Consider the following 22,985-nt stretch of genomic DNA (forward strand, 5'->3'; position numbering starts at 1 on the left):
CACAAAGAATGACCATTGGCAATGTTGGCAACAGCTAGTGGCATCTGGAGTCCAATACCTGGTGGTGCCAAGGTTCACTGCCCAATTTGAGGGTTAGTTTGGGAGCAATGTAATAGCAATTCCCAATGGTTGGAGATAACAAGGGTAGCCTTCTGCCTTTGGAGTCCCCCAACAAGCTTCAAAACATCTGTCACAGTCACTGCTAGAAACTGGACGTGGTACTAGAGAGTCTTCAGTTGGGGCAAGAAGGCAATTTGTTGTACCTGCAGGCCAGAAATGGCAGTGGAAGGAGTCAGGAGGTTTTGGCTCCCAAGGTTTTGTGCAGGGTGGTGGGTTGCTCGCCAGTATACCTCCAAATACTCAGACAGATGTTCACAAGCATCCTCCAGCTGGTTCTCATCTAGGATCACATCAAAGAGTTCCTTGGGGGAAACAAAAGCAAAGATAAAAAAGAAGAGGATGAAGTAAGACTTATATACTGCACTGCAATCTGTCCTTGCTGTACAGCTAGTCCTCAACTTAAGACCAGTCACTTAGCAACTGCTTAAAATGCAACAGACCCCCACCCCAAAGGTACTAACAACCCGGTGGTGAAGTTCTGATGGCTGCCCTCCCCTGCAGTCAGGGGTGGGATTTGGAGGTTCTCCAAACTGGCCATAACGTTAGCTACAGGTTCTCCCGAACCCGGACAAACCCGTAGCAGCCCACGCCTGGGTTTGTGGGGAAAAAATCTGCATGTCCAAAAACAAACTGGTTATAAAATGTAACTTTATATCAGTCTCTTTAAGAAAGGGGTAGGGTATCAGTAGAGAAGGGCAGCCTGAGAAATTTATTTCACTCATGCCACCAAAGTGGACCCAAGCAGAGCCAAGACAAGGAGGAGATGGGAGATGAATCAAAAACATCATGCATAAAAGACTCACCGGAGGACACTGGACAAGCTTGTCAGCAGCCATCATTTGCACATTGAGATGCTTCACCTGTGATTTCCCTCTGGATTTAATAAGGCGTTGCAACACCTTCCACAGAAAAAGGAGAAGATACAGGCAAAGAGTTCAAAGTCTCCATACAAAATCTAGAGCTAAAATCATGTCTTAGTAACAGATTTAGGTTAAGAATTAGAATACATCTGGAACACCCTTACTCAAAAGTCCGTGGGTTAATTAAAGTAGGTTAATTAACTCTCAAGAATGGTCTTGGCTTGCTTACCTTGGGATTCCTTAACCCCAACATCTGGCAGGTGCCTCCATTGGGAAGAGCTCATCTAGAGCTATTGCTGTACATAAGTAAGACAGTTGCCGAGCAATGAATTTGGCTTTCTGGATAGGAACATTCATTCAAAAACATTCCATTCCTTTTCTCAGCCTTGGCCAACCGAGAAAATTACAGATCTGCTGAGCTCTGCTGCTAACAGCCTTAATCTTATGTGGCCCTTAGCCCCTTTTCCTTGGTCCACACAAGATCAAATGTCCCTCTGTACAAATATGCAATATTGGTGTGACAATTTTCAGCTATTCTGAGGCAGGAGACGTGTGAAAACAGTCAGGCAGCCAATATGTTTTGGCTAAAATAACTTAAAAAACAAAGACACATCTCCAAAGTCTGTTTCTCAAGCAAAACTCTTGTCCATACCCCTTTGAATCATTCCCTCATGTATTGTACCATGTTTTCCCCAAAATAAGACAGGGTCTTATTTTCTTTTGACCCCCGAAATAAGCGCTTGGCCTTATTTTCTGGGAGATCTTATTGTTTTTGAGGTGCAGGAGGTAGTGAGTGTGGTCACCTCATGGCTGATGCTGTGTTGCAATACGTTCGGGAAGGGCTTATTTTGGGAGGAGGGCTTATTTTAGCGCATGCGCTCAAAAGCCTGATTGGGCTTATTATCCGGGGAGGTCTGATTTTAAGGGAAACAGGGTAGATGCAACTGCTCCTAATTACGACAGATAGCCCATAGTCACCCAAAGGTTGAATGGTCTTATTGGAAATGAACATGGGCTTCCTAAGGAAGGGAGGGGATTCTCTTGATTGATGTGGCTTCTTCTTCTGATAGGGTAGCTTTCTAGCCCACCCTCCTATCAGGCCCTATGTCTATGGAGATTCTCAATCATCCAGGTCATTGTTGTGACAAAGGGGCTTTTTACAACATGTAGAGACTAGTAGTCCCAAAGGTGCTTTTTCCAAACTTTCTAAAAAGAAAAAAGAAAAAGCAACTTTGGGACTATCCGGCTGTTCAGTCAGAAATCAAGGCTGGCATCGCTCTGCCATGGAAAACAACCATTTCCAATCAAATTTCCTTAAAAAGAAAATGGCAGGGTCACTCTGCTACAAGCAGCTTTAGCATAAGATCCCGAAGACTGCACTGTATTTTTCCATCACCATCTGCTATGGAACATGCACCTGGAATCTTATCTTTTAAAGCAGAGAATGGAGGTGGAAGGCAAAATTCACAGAAGGAATGGGAGGGGTGTCTCTAGACATAGACATAGACAAGCTGGTCCTTTAATAAGCTTCAGAAATGCAGCTAAACCCAGAGAGAAGAATGGAATTTGAAAGGATTGGGATAGGGGCATCCTCCCTCCTCCCCCTCCCTCTCTGATTGTTCTGACTTGCTAACTTTATTTGGATAGCAACTGTTTTGTTCCCCCTGTTGTGAGGGCTGTTGTAAAGGTTATTAAATAAGGCTTAGATCTTTGTAATCTAGGAACATCACCAGGGAACACAGCACAAGGAGGCAGCAGGAAGCTCCTCCTGGGAAGACTGGTGCTGGATGGGAGCAAAGCTGCCAGCTGGGTGTAATCCCTGTATTCCCAGCTCACCTTTGGGGAAGAAACTTTCACATAGACAACGATAGGAGCCAGAGAGGTTTTGGCCAGCTGAGCTGGGTGATTGATGGTGTCTGCATCCAACACTACCAGTTGCAAGGACTTAGCCAATTCAAAGATCCGCTCAATCTCGCTCTGGACTTCAGCTGTAAAAGCAACAGAAGGACCGTGAGTTGAACATCCTTCTCCCCAAGAGGAAATGCCATTTTCTCAGCTTCCTTCCCTCTGTAAATCTCAGATACAGTTAATCTTTGACTTATGACTACAACTGGGGCTTGAATTTCCATTACTCGGCAACACCGTTGTTATAAGCGTGTCTTGCCGATTTGTGCAATTTTTTTCCACCATGGTTGTTAAGCAATTCACTGCAGTTGTTAAGTGAATATCAGGGTTGTTAAATGAATTTGGCTTCTCCCACTGACTCCGCTTGTCGGAAGCCAGCTGGGAAGATTGCAAATGGTGATCACGTGACTCCGGGACACCACAGCCATTGTAAATACATGCCAGTTGCCAAATTTTAATCATGGGGAAGCTCCAATAATCGTTAAGAGCAAGGATTGATTATAAATCACTATTTTGAGTGTTGTTGTTATTGTTAACATTGAACACACGGTGAACAAATGGTTATAAGTCAAGGACAACTGGTATCTCTTGCGTTTCTCACCTCCAATGATTCCCTTCGTCTTCCTCCTCCTGTAGTAAAAGACAAGGCTTTTACTACACACTGGGAAACCATCTTCCCTAGGAGAAGTCCCAAAGAGGGACACCCATTTGCAATCACAAAAGCTGCCATGCTGAGGTAACATGAAACGGAAGCGTCTTCCCTTAGCTTTAGTGGGAACTCAGCCCATCAGGCTTTGCTCTCTGCTTGTTCATTAACCATCCCCTCCCTCCCTCGCTGGTGTGCACCAAATCGGCTCCCATGGGTTCTAGCCTGCTGTCCTGCCAGTCATGATGCCCACTCAGGCAGCATTATTGATCCTGGAGCAGCTACACAGGCAGTGAGTACTCAGCGCCAAGGGGGCTTGGTCAACAGATCTCTGTCCAAAGATTATTTGCTCCCTTGTCCTGTCCTGATGGAATGTTAACCTCTCCCTCTCATGCACATGGCTTCTGTGATGGTTAGAGCTGGTTTTGGGCACCATTCTAATCTGGGGGGTCTCCTTCGTACTCCCCATAGTCACCCGCCTTGTATTTCGGAGCAAAGGGAGAAGGACCCCTCATGCTTCCTATTCTCTTCCAGTTTGATGATAAATACCACTGCGTGGTGGCGCAGTGGTTAGAGTGCAGTACTGCAGGCTACTTCTGCTGACTGCCGGTTGCTAGCAATTCGCCAGTTCGATCCTCGCTAGCTCAAGGTTGACTCAACCTTCCATCCTTCCGAGGTGGGTAAAATGAAGGCCCAGATTGTTGGGGGCAATAGGCTGACTCTGTAAACCTCTTAGAGAGGGCTGTAAAGCCCTGTTAAGCGGTATATGTCTAAGTGCTATTGCTAGTGCTAACCCCAGAATCCCAGTTTTTTATTCTACCTCCCCTCGCAGAGACTGAGAAAGGAAGCAGGTCTCGCCCATTTCTCTGCCGATAAAACAGCCATGTTCAGCTCTTAAGCCATTTGGATCCACCTGGTCAGAATAAGAACTTTGTGGCTAAGAATTTGTGTTCAACTTTGCTTTCTTTTCTGTCGACCCTTCCCATCGTTTCCCGCCTCTCCTTTTGTGAAAAATTGACTTTACGATCAGGATTGTCAGGAACTTAAATTCCCATTTAAAACTAATATCAGATGAATCTAATGAATATCTCTGAGTCACACAGAAAGGTTAAGGGCACATAATAGGAATTTTTAATCACTTACCAATTCTGAGGTAAAAGCTGATTAAAGTATGGGACATGGCTCATAAATTTATTTTGACTAATATGATAATATTATCTGGGAGAGGCAGATAGGATTACCAATAAGATACTTTATGATGGAGGCCTGTTGCTGACCATTTGCCAAATTCCATTACTGGTGCTGCTGCTTCCTAGTAGCTCATAATTGCAACTTTAAAGGTTATAAATTAAACCCAATAAAAATTCCTCGTTAAACAAGTCAGTTAAGAATTTACTATCAATTTGAACTGATTCCAAGACAGAGGCCACTCACCAAATGGGCAGAAATTATAAAATGATGAGTGAGTGAGTTCACACATCAGACTAGGTTATAATGTGGTTTGTTTGGGCTAGGCCTAATGTGATATCTAAATCTGGGAACTGTTGTTAATTGCTTAGCGCATTGAATGAATTTTATTTATTCAACAATTTATTTATTCAATAAATTCATGTTTAGCAAATCCAGTCTTCATGTGCCTTTGTGGAGAAGGAGCCTATCAAGAACAGTACAGGTAGTACTTATATGACTTCCAACCATTCATTTAGTGAACGTTTGAAGTTTCAACGGTGCTTAAAAAACTGGCTTATGATCATTTTTCACACTAATGACTATTGCACCATCCCCATTGTCACATGGTCAAAATCCAGACACTTGGCAACTGGCAGGTATTTAGGACAACTGACCCCTGAGACACATAACCACTTTTTGCAAACTTCTGACAAGCAAAATCAATGGGGAAGCCAAAATCACTCAACAATCATGTTACAAACTTGACAGCGCAGAACTCACTTTTCAACTTGGACAAGAAAGGTCATAAGCTAAAGCTCTTTTAAAAACTGTCTTGCTTAGCTTTTGAGCTCAATTGTGGTCGTAGGTCAAGGACTACCTGTTTTAAAAGGGATAACTCTAAACCAAGGATCTGCAATCTGCGGCTCCGGAGCCAGATGTGGCTCTTTCATCCTTCTGCTGCAGCTCTCTGTCGCTCAAAATATGAGTCACAACTGCCAATGTGCGATACCCGCTGGCACGCAATTTATTGAGGTTTTCAACCCATTTTTCCCCCTGTTCAGTTCAAAATGTTTTTGTTGCACGCAGAAATAAAAAAATAGTTTTCTCTGTAGCAGTTCGTTGATTCCATAAATGCAACACATTATAGTTCTTTTATACATAGCATAAAGGTAAAAAAATAATATAAGCAGTGCTATCTTTATTTTAGATGTCAAAAGGGTTTTGTGGCTCCCGGTGTTTTCTTTTCTGTGGGAGACTGGTTGAAATGGCTCTTTGAGTGTTTAAGGTTGCCGACCCCTGTTCTAAACCATTCTGGGTTTACACATGGAGTAGCATGTCTGCAGAGATTGTATCTAACAAAGTATAGGAAAAGGCTGAAAACTAACTGTGATCTCTCAGAGTAAAAGCTGCGAAAATTACCCCAGAAGGAAGTCTTCTGGAGGTAGTTCCACAGAAGAACTTTTGGGCAAAGAGTCAGCAGAAGTCACTTTCAGAGAAGGTAACAATGATGTCTTGACCTGCCTCCTCTTTCTCAATCAGAAGGAAGATTTAAGCAGAAAATTGAGTTAACTTTCAGGAGCAAAACTAAAGACAGGAAAGAGCCATTTCAAGTGACAGCCAAGGTTTTTCCTCTCTGATTCTTGAGAACTAACCCAAGTGAAATTAAGGACATTACAACAAACATCTATTTTATTCAGAGAGCTGAATTTAGTTATAGAATCGATGCTTTCCTAAAATAGTTCACAACTGATCAATGAGTTTAATTTTATCTTGAGCCATTTCCATACACCGAGGAAGTGCCAATCGGAGATTCTTGTGCCAACTCACTGCCTCTCCATAGGGCTTCTGGGACCATATGGGGTGGGGGCGCTTCAGAGGCTGAAATTGTTTGCCTCTTTCTCCAGGGAAAATGTTTTGAGAAACATTTTGCGGTATCTCCTCCTGAGCTCTGAAGGAGAAAGTTTCTTCCTTTTTCTTTTTTTCATTCTGTCTCCTGAGATTTGCCTTCATTCATCTGAAAGGAATCGTGGTTTCTCCTTCTGACCCCTTTCAAGAACGCTTGGGAAAGTGGCTTTGCTGTTTCCCTGCATTTTCTCCTCAGAGGAGCGGGAGGGGGGAACGAACTGAGGAGATGGGGCATTGGATGGAATACCAGTATTTTTTCCCCCTTTTCTTTATTGGTCAACAGGAAAAGCCATTTCCCAGCCCCAGAAAGCAGGCAAGGGGATGCACACACGATGGTACAGAATGCAGCAACTGGGAAGAATTGTTGTATAGGAAGTGCCTTCAGTCTACATTTAAAAGATGCTGTCAGGTAAAGCTCAACTCCTGCTGATGATATGGACATATCCTTGGAGTTTCCTTGGCAATAGCAAGGGATGAGTTTGACATTCCTTTTTCTGGGAAGTTTTTCAATTTCCCAGTCTCCATCTACAGCACTGAGATTCTCTGCTGATCTCCCATCCGAATACTGATCCTCATACTGATGTATTAATACCGATACTAGTACTGATGCACTAACATTGATAATAATGATGATAGTAATACAAAGGACTGCAAACAGAAGTAGAGTAACTATGGCAAAAGAAAGGAAAAGTAGGACCAATAATACAGGTAGTCCTCGACTTACCACAGTTCAGCTAATGACAATTCAAAATTACAACGGCACTGAAAAAAGTGACTTATGACCATTTTTCACACTTATGACCTTTGCAGCATCCTCATGGTCACATGATCAAAATTCAGATACATGGCAACTAGTTTGAATTTATGATTGTTGCAGAGCCTGGGGGCTCATGTGATCACCTTTTGTGATTCGCTTATCAACTGGGTCAAGAAATGTCGTAAAATGGAGCAAAATACACTTAACAGCTATCTCCCTTAACAACAGAAATGTTGGAGTCTATTGTGGTCATAATTTGAGGACTACCTGTAATAATAGTACAATCCCAAAATAACTGGAGCACCACTTGAATACAAATTCCTCACCAGTCAATTGCAAAAGGCACCATTACTCAGAACAGCTTACAGCCTGCCACAGTATCTGTAACATCATCAAACATCCATATCTGCCTATCCCAGGTCCTTGGAAAGGACTTGATAGGCAGACCAAAATGCCAAATCTAGTCTGAACATCTGGCTGGCTCTGCAAAGAATCCTAATGCTAAATATAGTTTCTGAACCAAGAAAGATCAGCCAGATGTTGCCATCTACCAAGGCTAATGTTACAACCGCGTTTCTCAAATATTTTGGTCACCGGAACCCTTTCCATTCTTAAAACCTATTGAGGACCCTAAAGAACTTTGATTTATGTCGGTTATATGTATCAATATTTACTGTGTTAGAAATTAAAATTGAGAAAGTTTAAAATATTTATTGATTTAACTTTGTGGACTCCATAAACAGATCTGCACTTTGAGAACTACTGCCTGAAAATAATATCATTTGTTGATTCTAAAAAATAGGCTTATCTTTTAAGTAATTCTTGGAATCAACACACACACACATACACACCTAAAAACTTTCTACTTATTAATTTTTTCCAAAACTGGTAAAATAGCAAGAGATAAACAACCAATTTTTCATAAACAACTAATTTGCAATTTAGGGATTACAGTACTATAAATGGTGGCCCATATAATACAATGATTGTGAGGTTACAGCAAAACAAACATGCTGAAACTTTTTGAATGCAGAATATTCATACATCGGCAGGTTACTTTGTCCCAGTGTTAGCAAGCAGCTCAACTAGGCAAAGTGCTGAAACAACTCATAAACTTTCAGCCCTTGGTTTAAGGGATGTTGTTGGATATTTCCAGAGGTTGATTTTGCACGTATTTCAGAGTTACCGTATTTTTCGCTCCAAAAGACACCCCCCCCACTCCAAAAAAATGTCCATGGAAATGCCTGTGCATCTTATGGAGCAAATATGGTGAATAGCAGCCGGGCTGCCGCGGCGGGGTCCTTTTACAGTGCTGAACCCTGCCTCTTCTGTCTCTTTTCCGCAGTCAGTAGGCACAGCTGGCACATGAGAGGACATCTATCCATGGTCCTCTCAGGCTTTGCCTCCTGCCCTCATACATGCTGCTCCATATTCGGCACTCCATATTCACAGTGAGACGTCGCTCCATATTCTTTTTTCCCCTTGTTTCCCTCCTCTAAACCTACCTGCATCTTATGGTCAGGTGTGTCTTATAGTGCAAAAAATACCCAGTAGGACTTATTTTTGAATAAGCATACATAGAGCATGCATAGACGGTTGATGGAATTTGGGAGTATCACTGTTCTTGAGTCAGTGCTTGGGGAAATGCATAGAAAGTGCTTTCGAAATACTACAGTCTGCACTGATGGAACATAAAAGGAATATAAATACAATGTGTTGACCACAGCAGAAAATTTAGAAATTTGAGGTAGGAAGTATATTCAAGGAGAATGATTAGACAGCTGTTTAGGAGAGATCAGGTGAGGTTATCTGATCCTTGTTTGCTGCACAATGTCAAATGAAAGTAAAATCTCTACAATTTCCCAACTTTTCTGACTCGTAGCCATGTCACTGCCTTCTATTTCATCCAGTGGAAATTCATGCCCTTATGTTAGGGAAGGATAACTATTTTATAACTAAAAGTTTGCATACTTTCCCCTCCAGTTTAGAAGAGCTACAGAAGATATAGCAGTGGAGCCATCAGGAAAGAGGAGGGAAAAGCTATTATAAGCCTATTGATCTCTTCTCCTGTTTCAAACTTAAGCTAAAAATCCCATCAATATAATTTTGCAGTTTAAGTGCGCCCTCAAAAGAGCTGCATTTGGCCTATAGGTCTATGGGCTGCTCACACCCACCACATTTGAAACTTCATGGATATCAGCAAGAAATATTAGAACAGGCATGGAGAAATTGCAGGAGTTTTTAGATCACACATACAATTAATAAGCAATAATACTAGTACTGTTAACTTGCCTTAATCTGGGTTAGTAACTGCATCTTTAAAAAAGTATTAGTGTCTACAAATATTTTATTCCCTTATTATGACATCTGAGTCATTCACTAGGGCCGTGGTATATATTCCCATTTATCCTCCAGATAGGCTTTCCATCAATCTTTCACTTTACCCACAAATTGCTTTTAAAGTAGTTCTTTTGGGTGCATTTCTAGTGTCATGCGCTTCAAAAGCTAAAAGCTATTTCCAATGTGCAAAATGCATAATTTTTTTAAAATGAATTATGACCAATTTTAAACTTAATTTCTGCACAGATCACCATGCCAAGAGAGGACAAACAGTCTTTACAGTTACAAAAACATTGCAGCAATTTGAACCTTCAACTGCAGTGCCCCAGGTTGTAAAATATGTGACTTGTGCAACACTACTTCACCTATATTTTGCTTGCTATGTATTAGCATGGGCCTCATCCTCGTTTTCATCATAACAAATGCAACGCAATATTATTACTTGCAGCTCCTGTATTTTGCAAAAATACCATCAACAGAGTGCCTCACACAGAGAAGGGTCTCCACAGTATATATGTACTGGGGTGTGTGTGAGTAATGTTGCTAAAATATTAATGGCTAGCACATGCTAATATTTACATGAGGGTTCTTGTCAATAGCTAACAATTCTTGCTGAACTGGTAAGTTTTCATGAATAGAGGCAGCTTTGAGATTTATTTTATTTAGAATAGTAGCAGAGTAGGAAAAAATTGCACAATTCAAAAGCTCAAATGACATTGTCATTCCCCACAACCACAGTGTTAAATGCATGGCTCATTGTTTAAAATTAGGTGTTACAATGTCATTTGGTCTTAAACCCCTACTGATGATTCAAATTACAATATTTTAGTATTGGCCTTGCCCCTGAATCTTCCCGCCCTCCTCTTCCTCTATTTATACTCATTTAGCCATACCCCCATTTCCTCCCACTCATGCCTATTTTGGTCTATGTGCCTTTAAACTCCAATAAATAAACTTTACATTGGAGATGATATGAAATGGTTCCTTCATGCCTTTCCTGAAACCTAGGGAAAATGGTTTGTATAAATGCCTGTGCTGAAATGACAAGAATGAGATGGGAAATATCATTTTAGGAATAGTTGCCTGAGCAACAAGAGATATACGAAAGGAGAAGAAGAGAAGGACAGGTCTCTGCCCAGGAGATTTGAAAGGGTCACCCTGGTTCTGGCACAACTAACCAATGAAATAGTTGCAGCAACAATAAAAATGGGAAAGAGGGATTTTCCTTGCCTTTCAAGGTATGATGCTTATAAAACTAGTTCTGTAGTACTGTTGCTAATTTTTCATAAATACATTGCCACTTTTAAACAGCTTCAGCTTGGAATTTCTTTAATAAGGTCTCAGGTGGATTATGCAACTCTGAAGCTGAACCCAAAAATAATTTAGAAAAGAAGAATGTTGCTTGCCTATATTTTTTATAAGATAACATTTTCCAGGCCTATTTCACTGCTGACTCCAGGTTTCAAATCTCTGTACAGTGTTTATAAAGCAATAGTAAGCCCAATTTTAAAAAGATGATGTCGATCCCTGAAGATATCAAGCTTCTAGGTGGCAGAGACACTCTCCAAACTGAGGTTCTTCTGGAAATGAATCAAGGCCTAGACTGACCCCAATTATTTAGGACTCACCGATACTAGACCGTGTTGTAGATCTCTCAATGATGGCCCGTTTCCCAGGATTGTTGAGCACTGAGCGCTTGGCCAGGGACAGATCTGCTGTAACACGTGTGATGGAGATTCTGAAAGATAGGATGGCTCTGCTAAATGCCCTTAGGACAGGGGTGAGGAATAATGGCCCTTTTTTATAAAATTTTTATATTTTACAAATATATACCTCCCCCCCCTAACCCAACTCTCCCGCCCAACCCCCCAGAGCAAATACAGGGTATAAACATTAACATCCATATTCTAAGATAAGCTAACAGACTTTAGCATCATCCCTCACTTGTACTTTAACTCCCCTTTTGTAAAGCTAACTTTAAGCAAATTGTATCCTTCCTTGCTCATTCATTCATAAGCTATCTGGAATTTCTTAGTCCCATATTTATTCTGAATATAATCAATCCATCTTCTCCATTCCAGCTTGTATTTCTCATCTGAATGATCCTTAAGATATGCCTATATTTTAGCCATCTCTGCTAAGTTTGTTACTTTTAGTGTCCATTCTTGGATAGTAGGTAGTTCTTCCTTCTTCGAGTACTGCGCCACCAATAATCTTGCTGCCGTTGTAAGGTTCAAAGTCATATTAGTCTCTATAACTGTACAGTCTGTAATCATACCTAACAGAGGAGTAAACTTTATCCACTTTTTAAGAATATTTTGCATAATCCACCATATTTTTATCCAGGATGCTTTAACCTTTTTACAAGTCCACCATATATGGTAATACGTAGCATCAACACAATCACATCTCCAGCATTTAGGTTGTAAATTTGGATACATACAAGCCAATTTTGTAGGATCTAAGTGCCTCATATAAAACATAGAAGTTCTCACTCAGGTTTTGGGCTTGCGTAAATTTTACGTTCCTTACCCATATCTTTTCCCATGTATCCATCGTTATTGGGGGCCCTTTCTAGAATGGCTGGCTCAGGAATTCTGGGAGTTGAAGTCCACAGGTCAGAAAGGGGCCATAGTTCCGCACCTCAGCCTTAGGAGATGGTGGGTGGGAGGTTAGAGTGACGGGAGAGAAAGTGTTTGGGTTTTTTTTTAATGCCTCACCTGCCATCAAATCTGTGCTTCAAGAAATCAAAAAGAGCTTTCTGCATCATGTCTGTCACCTGGAGGAAAGAGAAGGACAGGTGAATTGGGAGGTGAGCGAAGACACTAATTAGCTGAAACCACAGCCAGTTCTACAGTGTTGGGTTCCGGATACCGTTGCAACCAGTACGGTGCAACGGGGCCAGGCGGCCACCACATGAACGCGCACAGCACGCATGCAGTGCATCCATGCGTACTTACCGCCCGCGATGCTCTGCAATGCCTCTGCAATGCAGCTGCTCCGCCAGCTGCTTGGTGGAGCGTCACGCAGGGGCCATACGCTCTGTGCATGTGCGCTTATGACCCGAACAGCTCAAATACAGGTAAGGAGCGCAGGCGGGCGGGTGGGCCCTCCAGAGCACCGTACCGGAACAGTACCTGATGCTCCCAGCAGGCATCGGTACGCTTGTACCGGGGTGTACCGGTCGTAACCCACCACTGCAGTACTAGGACATCTGGTGTGGGTTTAGGACAGAACATAGGAGTGAATTTCATCCCCTTGCCCATCCCCATACCTCGTATCCTTTCAGTGAGGGACCCACCAGCACCACTGGCCGCATGGAAGGAACCACGTCATATGGAGGGATGTGCTCTGTCTGTAAAAAAGACAATGTGTCACAGGAAGTGGCTTCCCCCCTATTCTGCAGCTAAATGTCTGCTGCCAATCATAAGGAGAAAAAGGGGAAGTGGTAAAGGTAGACAGGGGTTTCTTCCAGCCTCACATTTCACCAAATACTTTACACATATGACTCAAACATCAGGATCACTTCCACCTCCCCCCGGGATCCATTTTGTTTTCCTTTTGCTACAATATCACACCCCAGTTGAGGTGCTTCAGGTTCTCTGTAAGATAAATAGACTCCAGCCCCAATCTGCCTTTTGAAAGTCCTGTGATACAGGAAACCCCACCATTCTTGAACTGTTATTTTGACACCAGGAAGCTGGGCTCTCAGATTTATCCTAGCATCCAGCCTGCTCAAATATGACGTTAGACAAGACAGCCTCAGAAGTCACCCTTCCTTTTTCTTGGGAGTTGTCTGGAGGAGAAAGGGAGTAGCATCCAAGAAAGGAACCCCAGCATTAAGGCCTTACCTGCTTTTGCTTCTGCTTAGCTTGTTAGAAGAGAAAAAAAAGAGATGCGGGGTTGTCAACAATCATGAACTAGCAAGAGAAAAGCTTTGTGAAGGACCAGAGTTCTGTAGGGATGGAGATTTGATCTCCTGGAATTGCAACAGGACAAGGAAGCTTCTCCCAGAAAATGCTTGACATTATTTCCCAAAGGCAGCAGGACATGTACACACACCTACAGGTAGTCCTTGACTTACAACCACAATTGAGCCCCAAATTTCTGTTGTTAAGCGAGACATTTGTTAAGTGCGTTTTGCTCCATTTTACGACTTTTCTTGCCAAGATTGTTAAGTGAATCACTGCAGGTTTTTAAAATTAGTAATGTGGTTGTTAAGTGAAACTGACATCCCCAGTGACTTTGCTTGTCAGACATTTGCAAAAGGTGATTTTCATGACTCTGGGAAACTGCAACCATCATAAATATGAACCACTTGCCAAGCACCTGAACTTTGATCATGCGACCATGAGGATGTTGCAATGGTCATAAGCATGAAAAATGGTCATAAGTCTCTTTTTTCAATGCTCTTGTAACTTTGAATGATCACTAAATGAACTATTGTAAATCAAGGACTATCTGTATTCAACCTACAGGATTGGAAGTCATTGTTTGCACTTACAACTGAAAATGCTATTTCTGAGACAAGCCAAGGTAAGCAAAATCTAATGACTAAGATATCCCTTTTTCTACACTATTTAAATTAGCTGCTAGCGGATTTTGGATTTTTTTCCCCCCTGCTAATTATGGGAAAAGGCTCTTAGCTACTGAAGATTTCATTTAACATCTGCCTTACTCCTAAAAGGTGTTACCAACTTCACGCCACACATTTCTTGCTGAGAATCCAGGCAACATTCATCTCACATCTAGTGAACCCTCCTTCCTTTAGTAGCTGTCCCCTCTTTTTTCATCACCACCCCATTTTCCATGCACAGGTGAAACATGCAAGGTGGAAAAAAGGTTTTAAAAAATGCAAAATAAAAAAAAACCCAGCAGAAGTTAATTCTCCTTATGTCTTTACCTAATGACGGGGGAGGCGATCGCCTGTTGCTGGCAGCAGGATTCCCAGATTGCCTAATGTAGGAGAGGAAAGCAAATATATGGTAAGACCCTAGGATTGTGTTGTGTGTTTACAGATTCAGAATCCATCAACTGTAATATGACACATCTCTCCCCACAGATCCATTTTATTAATAAATATTGACATGACTGTTGACCTTCCAAATTATTTTCCATTGAAATTGCCCTTAAAAGAAGCATCAAAGTAACTTAAAAATTTGCACACACACAGAATTCTATACATTGGAAGCTCAGTTGGTTAGCCAAGAGCTTTAGTGTGGGAAGGCACATGACATACTCACAAATTTATGACCAGAGACACTTTTTATGTCTTCTTCTATTGTCGGAATTAAACGCTCTATATACTTCTCCCATCTCACCTGGCTTTCTGCTCCTGTTTCAGCCGTATGGCCTCCAGCCTCTGTGGGCTGGGGATGAAGGCGATGTCTCCCCCCTCCTTCACTAGCCGCCCGATCCACCAGTCATTGCTGTATTTCTGAGGAAAATATCACAGGAAAAGCCATAAGCTTGATCTCCAATTTAATCTCCACTTCACTGTTATGCAGATAAGCTAGACCCATGATGGCGACTTACGGCATGCGGACCACGGGTGGCACGTGCAGCCATATCTGCTGGCACATGAGCCGTCAGCTCCAGCATGCGTGATTTCGACCTTCCGGAGGGCCAGGGGACACCGTTTTTGCCCTCCCCAGCCTTCAAGAAAGCCTCCTGAGCCTGGGGATGGCGAAAAATAGGCCCAACGGGCCCCCAGAGGAAATACCAAGATCAGCTTGGAGGCGAGCAGTGGTGTGTGTGGTGGGGCCGTGCTTTACATTACCGGTGTGAGCACACACACGCACTATTGCGTGCCCTCACATTTTTGGCACCCAACAACAAAAAGGTTCACCATCACTGAGCTAGACTAATGTTTTTAACCTATATAGCTTCCAAATGTGTGGGCTTAACAATACAACCATTGTGGAAAATTCAAGGGATTGAAGGTCCCCCCACCCCACAAGGCATTGTATCAGGGGTGGGTTCCTGCCAGTTCTAACCTCTTCTATAGAAGAGGTTCCACAAATCTACAGTGCCGTTTAGAATCGGTTCCAGCTTCCTTCCCCTCCCCCTCTGCACCACGCTTGCACCGCCCGCCGCTCACTGATTGGCTGGCTCACCAATCGCCCCGCCCGCCTCTAAGAGTCCTGTCTAAACCTTAAAGTCTTAAAGCTGTCAAGTTTGAACACCCCTGGGGTTTTTTTAAGAGTTAGGGGGTGCAAGGGTCTTGTAACTTGACAGCTTTAAGACTTGTGTGCTTCAAATGCCAGTTTCTGAGCCAACATTTTGGTTGCTAAGCAAGAGCGTTGTTAAGTGAGTTTCACCACATTTTAAAGGGGGCCACGCCAACCCAGTCACACAGCTGGCAAGCCACTCCCACCTGGTCACATGGCCATCAAGCCACTCCCACAAAGCAGGCCACACCTACAGAAGAGATTCTAATAATTTTTGAAACCCACCACTGCATTGTATGTAAAATTTTAGGTATACTTCAAGGTGCTGGTTATCACCTTTAAATAGCAAAAGCACTTAGACTTACATACCACCCTGTAGTGCTTCATATGACTCTCCGTTTGGTTTATGGAGTCAGTGTATTGCCCCCCAACAATCTGGATCCTCATTTTACTGACTTTTGGAAGGATAGAGCAAGTCAGGATTGAACTAGCGGCTGTGGGCAGAGTTTGCCTGCAATACTGCATTCCTAAGCAATGCACCACCACAGTTCCGGCCAGGTTATTTGAAGCAACACCTCTCCCCATTACCTCTTCCCATCAGGACAGGAAGGCGAGGCATGTTGTGGGTCACATCGATTAGGAATTGTGATCTGGTGGGACCACAAAAAAAAGGGCCTTCTTGGTGATGGCCCCTTCTTTATGGAACTTCATTGTCCCTCAGGTGCAGTTGGGCCAGCAATCCTGCTGTTTTTCTGAAAGGCCCTAAAGACACGGCTTTGTCAGCAGCCCTAACAACTACAAATGGAAACAGAGTTGATCAAGTGGTTAATCTGATTGTATTGTGGTTGTCATGCAGAGTGGGGGAGTGCTTTTTTAATGGTTTTATTATATGATGGATTTTTTTAAAAAAATTAAATGTTGTAAGTCACCCAGAGCCATCTTACACATCATTTGGTTGCTATATAAATTTGTTTAATTAAAAAAAATTGCCAATGTTGGGAAACACTGGGCTAAAATCATGAATCACACACAATCATAATGTGATTTATTTTGCCTGGGCCTTTGTGGTTTGTAGAACATGGTTTAAGGTTTAGCTTGATGTGTGAACCTTTCTCTTGGCTAAGAAAGTCATGTGCAAGTCAGATAGTGAACTCAGCTTTTCGGTTAAAGAAGAAAAAAAGAGGGGATAGGGTCTGTCTGCCCACATATATCCCTGTCTTGTCTTCTAAAGCTATTCGGATCAGAGCAGAACTTCGAAAGTGCTTTCCCCCTCCTAATTATATATTTTTAGTATGAGTACTAATACATTAAACATAGCATTTGGTGGGTAGCCATTATAGCTAAGCATCTGTTCCTCTAATACTGGGAAGCTACATCCCTGGAATGAAAATTGTTTTAAAATTAAACAGTTGATCTTCTGGATACAGAAACCAAGGAATGAGATGCTAGGCCTAAATTAAACTATACCCAATTTACACTTTTAGGGCTCTTAAAAGCCTGACTTTTATTTCTTCTATTTCCCCCACTTCCCTTTCATTTTTTTAAAAAAGTTTTGTGTGGTTTTTTTTTTACAAACATATCAATGTGTGAACAGTGTGGCACCTGGGTGTCATGCCATCTAATTCTCTTTCCTGAATAACTAACTGGTTTCCCCAAAAATAAGACCTCACTGGATAATAAGCCCAGTCGGGCTTTTGAGCGCATGTGGTAAAATAACCCCCCCCAAATAAGCCCTCCCCAAAAATATTGCCACACAGCAGCAGCCATGAGATGACTACACTTGTCGCATTCTGCACCTCAAAAATAATAAAGACCTCCCCGAAAATAAGGCCAAGTGCTTATTTCGGGGGTCAAAAGAAAATAAGACCCTGTCTTATTTTTGGGGAAACACGTTACTTTTTCCTCCTCCTCTTCCTCAACCTGTATTGGATTTGGATGAAATAACCAGTTAAATAGGGAATTGTTTAACAAGCAGTCAGCCCCAGGCCTGCTGGCAGTCAAAAAAAGCCACTATGACTTGTTTCTTCCAGAAAATCTTTGCAAAGTTAATAGCAAGAACTGATCTTCTCCCTGGTATGATAATGGAACGGAAGATGAATTGCTGTTATTGGAGTGGAGTTATTATTATACTTTCTTTTATTCTTTTCCTATCATTATTGCAATCAAATGGAAGCCTTTTTAAAACTGAGCAGCACATAAATTACAGAAATACATATGTTCACATTTATAACTTATTTACAACTACAATTGGGACCAGAATTTCCAGAAACTGACGAGCAAATATTGCAAACTGTAGTCATTTGACTGTGGGGCGCTGCAACCCATCATAAATGTAAAACAGTTGCCAAGCTCCCAAAATACATACCTTTTTCCATCTATCTCTCTCTGACATTTTATGACAGCCAGAAATGCCTTATAGGTTGTATAGTACCCTTTGCAAGGCCATCATCATTCCAACAGTTGTAAATCAAGCACTACCTGAACTTTAATTAAGATTTTGAAATCATGTTACATATTGCAACCCAATCCATACTTCCTAGGCCAGTGTTTCTCAACCTTAGCAACTTTAAGTTATCTGGACCAACTCCCAGAATTCCCCAGCCAGCTTGCTTATGGAATCCACCCAAGCTTTCTAGCACTTGAAGGCCACACATCTCAAAATTGCCAAGGTTGAGAAACAGTTCTAGGCTTTTCAAAAATGAAGTGAGACAGCTCCTGGGATCTCCATCAATACATCTATGTTGTTTTCTTGGCAATAATATACAAGTACTTCAACTTTGTCTATTTCTGGGTTGTATAATTTCGCTACCTAACCTGGACATCCACAGGGAAGATTGGCATATGGAGAAGAATGAGGAAAGTCTTCTGCAGTGTCACAACATAAGCTCCACCTCTTATGTACATGTATAGATACATGCACACCCATATTAGATGGGTTCTGCTTGCATCACAACAGCATGATGCAGTTTTCATCCTTCTGGTGAAAGTTTGAGATCCTGCGGACAGTTTTGCTTGGAGCCTTAGGAGTCTCCTATCTAAATGCCCATTTCAATTTGAAAAACTAAACTGCATTTCTATATAGAAGGTTTGGGAACATTTTTTGAGAAGCGACTTTCAAATCGGAATTCTGGGAGTTGAAGTTCACGCTCTAAAAGCTGCCAAGGTTGAGAAACACTGGTCTAAACTCACCACACTGTACAGATAGTCCTCAACTTACAACAATTCGTTTAGTGACCATTCAAAGTTACAATGGCCCTGAAAAAAAGGGACTTGCAACTAGTTCTCGCACTTATGCCCGTTGCAACATCCGCACAATTACATGATTAAAACACAGGTGCTTGGTACCAGCTTATATTTACAATGGTTGCAGCATCCCGGAATTATGTAATCACTATTTCCAACCTTCCCAGTTGACTTCTGACAAGCAAAGTCAAAGGGGGAAGCCAGACTAGCTAAACAACTGAATGATTCACTTAGCAGTGATTTGCTTAACAACTATGGCAAAAACAGTTATAAAATCAAGTATGTGACTCACTTAACAACTGTTTTGCTTAGAACAGAAATTCTGGTCTCAATTGTCATCATAAATCGAGGACTACCCGTAAACCATCCCCTTTCTACTCCTACCCCTCGCAGCAGCAATCTCTCATAAATCCAAATGCAGGTTGCTATCCAGTGCCCACCTCTTTAATATGCAAGAAGTCTTTGGCTTCAAAGTTGATGGCAGATCCCTGCACAGGACATTCTTCATCCAATGCGCCACAGTAGCTGACATTAGTACGGACAGCAAATGCAACTGGTTTGTTCTGAGGAGCAGAAGAAATCAAAGATGAATGATCGGTGCCAGTCACTCCCAATCTAAAATAACATCTTAGATAAAATGTCTGTCCTCTTCTTTCTCCTATTTCTGTCACCTTGATTTGCTCAAAGAACACCCAAGAACAGTTATAGCAGGGGTGTCAACCCCAATTTCATTGAGAGCTGCATCAGGGTTGTGTTTGGCCTTGAGCGGCTGGGCTGGGCGTGGCCAGCTTGACGCCACTCATGTTGGGGGTGCCTGTGGTAGCCCGAACGCTCTGCTAGTGAAAATGGACTCCCAATCTCAGTTTTTGGCTGCAGCAGCCTCCTGCAACCCTCTGCCAGCAACAACAGAGCTCAGGAGGGCTGAGGGCAGCCCTCGCAAGCTGTTTTCAGCTGCAACCCTCTGCAACCCTCTGCTAGCAAAAAAGGAGCTTGGGAGGCCTCTCAAGTTCCGTTTTTGGCTATGATGGGCTCCTGCAACCCTCTGCCAGTGATGAAAACAGAGCTCTGTTTTCACTGGAAGAGGCACCGCGGGCCGGTCCTTCACTGTTTCCAGGGCAGCTCTGCGGGACAGATCTAAGCACCCCGCAGGCTGGATCCAGCCCCCGGGCTTTGAGTTTGACATCCCTGAGTTATAGAGATTCACAAACAAGAAAGCTGGACCATGCCTTCCAAGGAAGACACCACTCAGCCTTTGTTGATCCTTTTGGCACAACACTGTTTGGAGATTACCTACATCTAAGCAGGATTCACTTTTTTGTCACAGGGGCCTAAGCATAGGACTTCTTCTTCTTCTGTTTCCACTGCCTTTCTTTAATGAGATGGGTACATGGATTATATTTTTTCTAATATATTCCTAAAGTGTGGTAAGAAGATAAGTTTCTGGGTTGCCCATCTCTCTGTCACTCCTGGAACAGCATGTTTCAGCCATTCCAAAGCTCCATCATCCTCTTTCTGTCCCCAGACCATGCTTTAAACTGCTTTATGTCGATCCTTTTCATTGCAAACAAGCAAACAAACAAGGCAGGGCATATGGAATGCTGGCTGAATGTTGTTTTTTTGTTTCTTTTTTTTTTTTTTTTTTTTTTGAGAGAACTTTTTTATTTTTCTTTAAAAAAAACAAACACAAATATGTCATCATTTGTCAATCATTAAGACATTGAAATACAATTTTTTTTTGTTGTGTGTACCCCTCCCTCCCTCCACCCCCCCATCCCCCCTCCTCCTTCCCCCCCCGACTTCCCAGAACCCGTACACGGTATGGATTTTTAACTAACACAGTCTAAAATCTATTGAGAAAAAAGAAATAAAGAAATTAATGACATTCTAGATTGAACTTAGCTTCTTCTTACTGAACTAACTTTTAACAGTTTAAATCATTTCTGATCTTAAGCATAGGCTAACTGGAATTTCTTAGTCCCGTATTTATTTTGTATATAGTCAATCCATTTTTTCCAGTCTCGTTTATATCTCTCATTTGAATGATCTTTGAGATATGCCGATATTTTAGCCATTTCAGCTAAGTTTGTTACTTTCAATGTCCATTCTTGGATTGTAGGCAAGTCTTCCTTCTTCCAATATTGCGCCACCAACAGTCTTGCTGCAGTTATCAGGTGCAGAATCAAATTGGTCTCTACCACTGTAAAATCAGTACATATACCTAGTAAAAATAACTGAGGAATAAACTTTATCCTTTTTTTAAAAACATTTTGCATGACCCACCATATTTTTATCCAAAATGCCTTAACCTTTTGGCAGGTCCACCATATATGATAATATGTAGCATCGAGAGAACCACACCTCCAACATTTAGGGTGTACATTCGGATACATAGAAGCCAACTTTTTAGGATCTAAATGCCATCTATAAAACATCTTGTAAAAATTTTCTCTCAGATTTTGAGCTTGTGTAAATTTCACATTTCTTACCCAAATTCTTTCCCATGTATCCAACATTATTGGTTCCTCAATATTTTGAGCCCATTTTATCATACAATCTTTAACTAATTCTGTTTCCGAATCCATCTGTATTAATACATTATATATCCTCTTTATATGCATTAAGCTTTGATCTCTTATTTGTTTAAACAGATTATCCTCAACTTGAATAAAGCCAATTTTTTGATCTATTTTCCACCTAGCCTGTAATTGCCCATACTGGAACCATGTTTGAACTACCTTCTCCTCTTTTAATACCTCTAAAGATTTTAATTGTAATACCCCCCTTTCCGAGGTAAGAAGCTGTCTGTAAGTAAATCTGTCCTGTTTTTGTGCTGTATTCATATTTTCAATTGCATGTCTAGGAATTGCCCACATGGGTATCTTGTCATTTAATTTATATTGGTATTTCTTCCAAACCCGCAATAAAGCATTTCTCAAAATATGACTTTTAAAGTTCTTATCCAATTTTTTGTTGAATAACAGGTAAGCATGCCAACCAAATACCAGATCGTGTCCTTCAATGTTCAATATTCTATCATTGGTTAAATGAATCCAATCACTAATTACAGATAATGCCACTGCATCATAATATAGTTTTAAATTAGGTAGTTTCAATCCTCCTCTCTCGCGTACATCTTGCATTATTTTCATCTTTACCCTCGGCTTCTTTCCTGCCCACACAAATTTGTTGATACCCTTCTGCCATTCTAAAAGGTTCGCATCTTTTTTAAGTATAGGTAACATTTGGAAAAGAAATAAAAATTTTGGTAAAATGTTCATTTTCACTGCCGCTATCCTGCCCAGCAAAGATAAGTGCAATTTCTCCCATTTTTTCATCTCTGTCTGTATGCTATGCCAAAGTGGTTCATAATTATGCTTATATAATTTCCCATTTGAAGTTAAAATGTTAACTCCAAGATATTTGACTTTTTTAACTACCTCACATCCTAGCATCACTCCTAATTCTTCCTTTTGTTTAATATTCATATTTATAGCTAATATTTTGGTTTTTCCTAAGTTTATTTTAAAGCCAGACACTTGACCATATTGATTAATCGTATTCATTAAAACCATACTGGATTCCTGCGGTTGTTCCAATATTATGACCAAATCATCCGCAAAAGCGCGGACTCTATATTCTTGCTGCCTAATCTTGATCCCTTTTAAACCATCCAAGCCCCGTATTTTATTCAACAATACTTCCAAAGTTATAATAAACAATAATGGGGACAAAGGACAACCCTGTCTTGTACCTTTTCCAATTTGAAAAGAGTCTGTTAAACTTCCATTGACTATGATTTGTGCTGTTTGCTGTTGGTATATTGCTTTAATTGACTGTAAAAAATTATCTCCTATCTGCATTTTTTGCAA

The 22,985-nt window shown here is 41.5% G+C and overlaps 1 protein-coding gene across 1 annotated transcript in view; it reads right to left on the reverse strand.

Annotated features, from left to right (window-relative positions):
* Positions 1 to 22,985, reverse strand: part of CACNB3 (calcium voltage-gated channel auxiliary subunit beta 3) — a 56,820-nt gene that overhangs the window by 5,858 nt on the left and 27,977 nt on the right. Inside the window, exons 3-12 of the mRNA XM_032210003.1 lie at positions 19,557 to 19,679; positions 15,025 to 15,140; positions 14,607 to 14,659; positions 13,555 to 13,574; positions 12,978 to 13,058; positions 12,424 to 12,482; positions 11,332 to 11,441; positions 2,817 to 2,968; positions 924 to 1,019; positions 264 to 422 (exon numbers count right to left, since the gene is read on the reverse strand). Of these exons, the coding sequence (XP_032065894.1) occupies positions 264 to 422; positions 924 to 1,019; positions 2,817 to 2,968; positions 11,332 to 11,441; positions 12,424 to 12,482; positions 12,978 to 13,058; positions 13,555 to 13,574; positions 14,607 to 14,659; positions 15,025 to 15,140; positions 19,557 to 19,679 (969 nt within the window). The remainder of the gene's footprint in view (positions 1 to 263; positions 423 to 923; positions 1,020 to 2,816; positions 2,969 to 11,331; positions 11,442 to 12,423; positions 12,483 to 12,977; positions 13,059 to 13,554; positions 13,575 to 14,606; positions 14,660 to 15,024; positions 15,141 to 19,556; positions 19,680 to 22,985) is intronic.

This window comes from Thamnophis elegans, chromosome 2, assembly GCF_009769535.1.
Source record: "Thamnophis elegans isolate rThaEle1 chromosome 2, rThaEle1.pri, whole genome shotgun sequence".
Taxonomy (NCBI): Eukaryota; Metazoa; Chordata; class Lepidosauria; order Squamata; family Colubridae; genus Thamnophis; species Thamnophis elegans.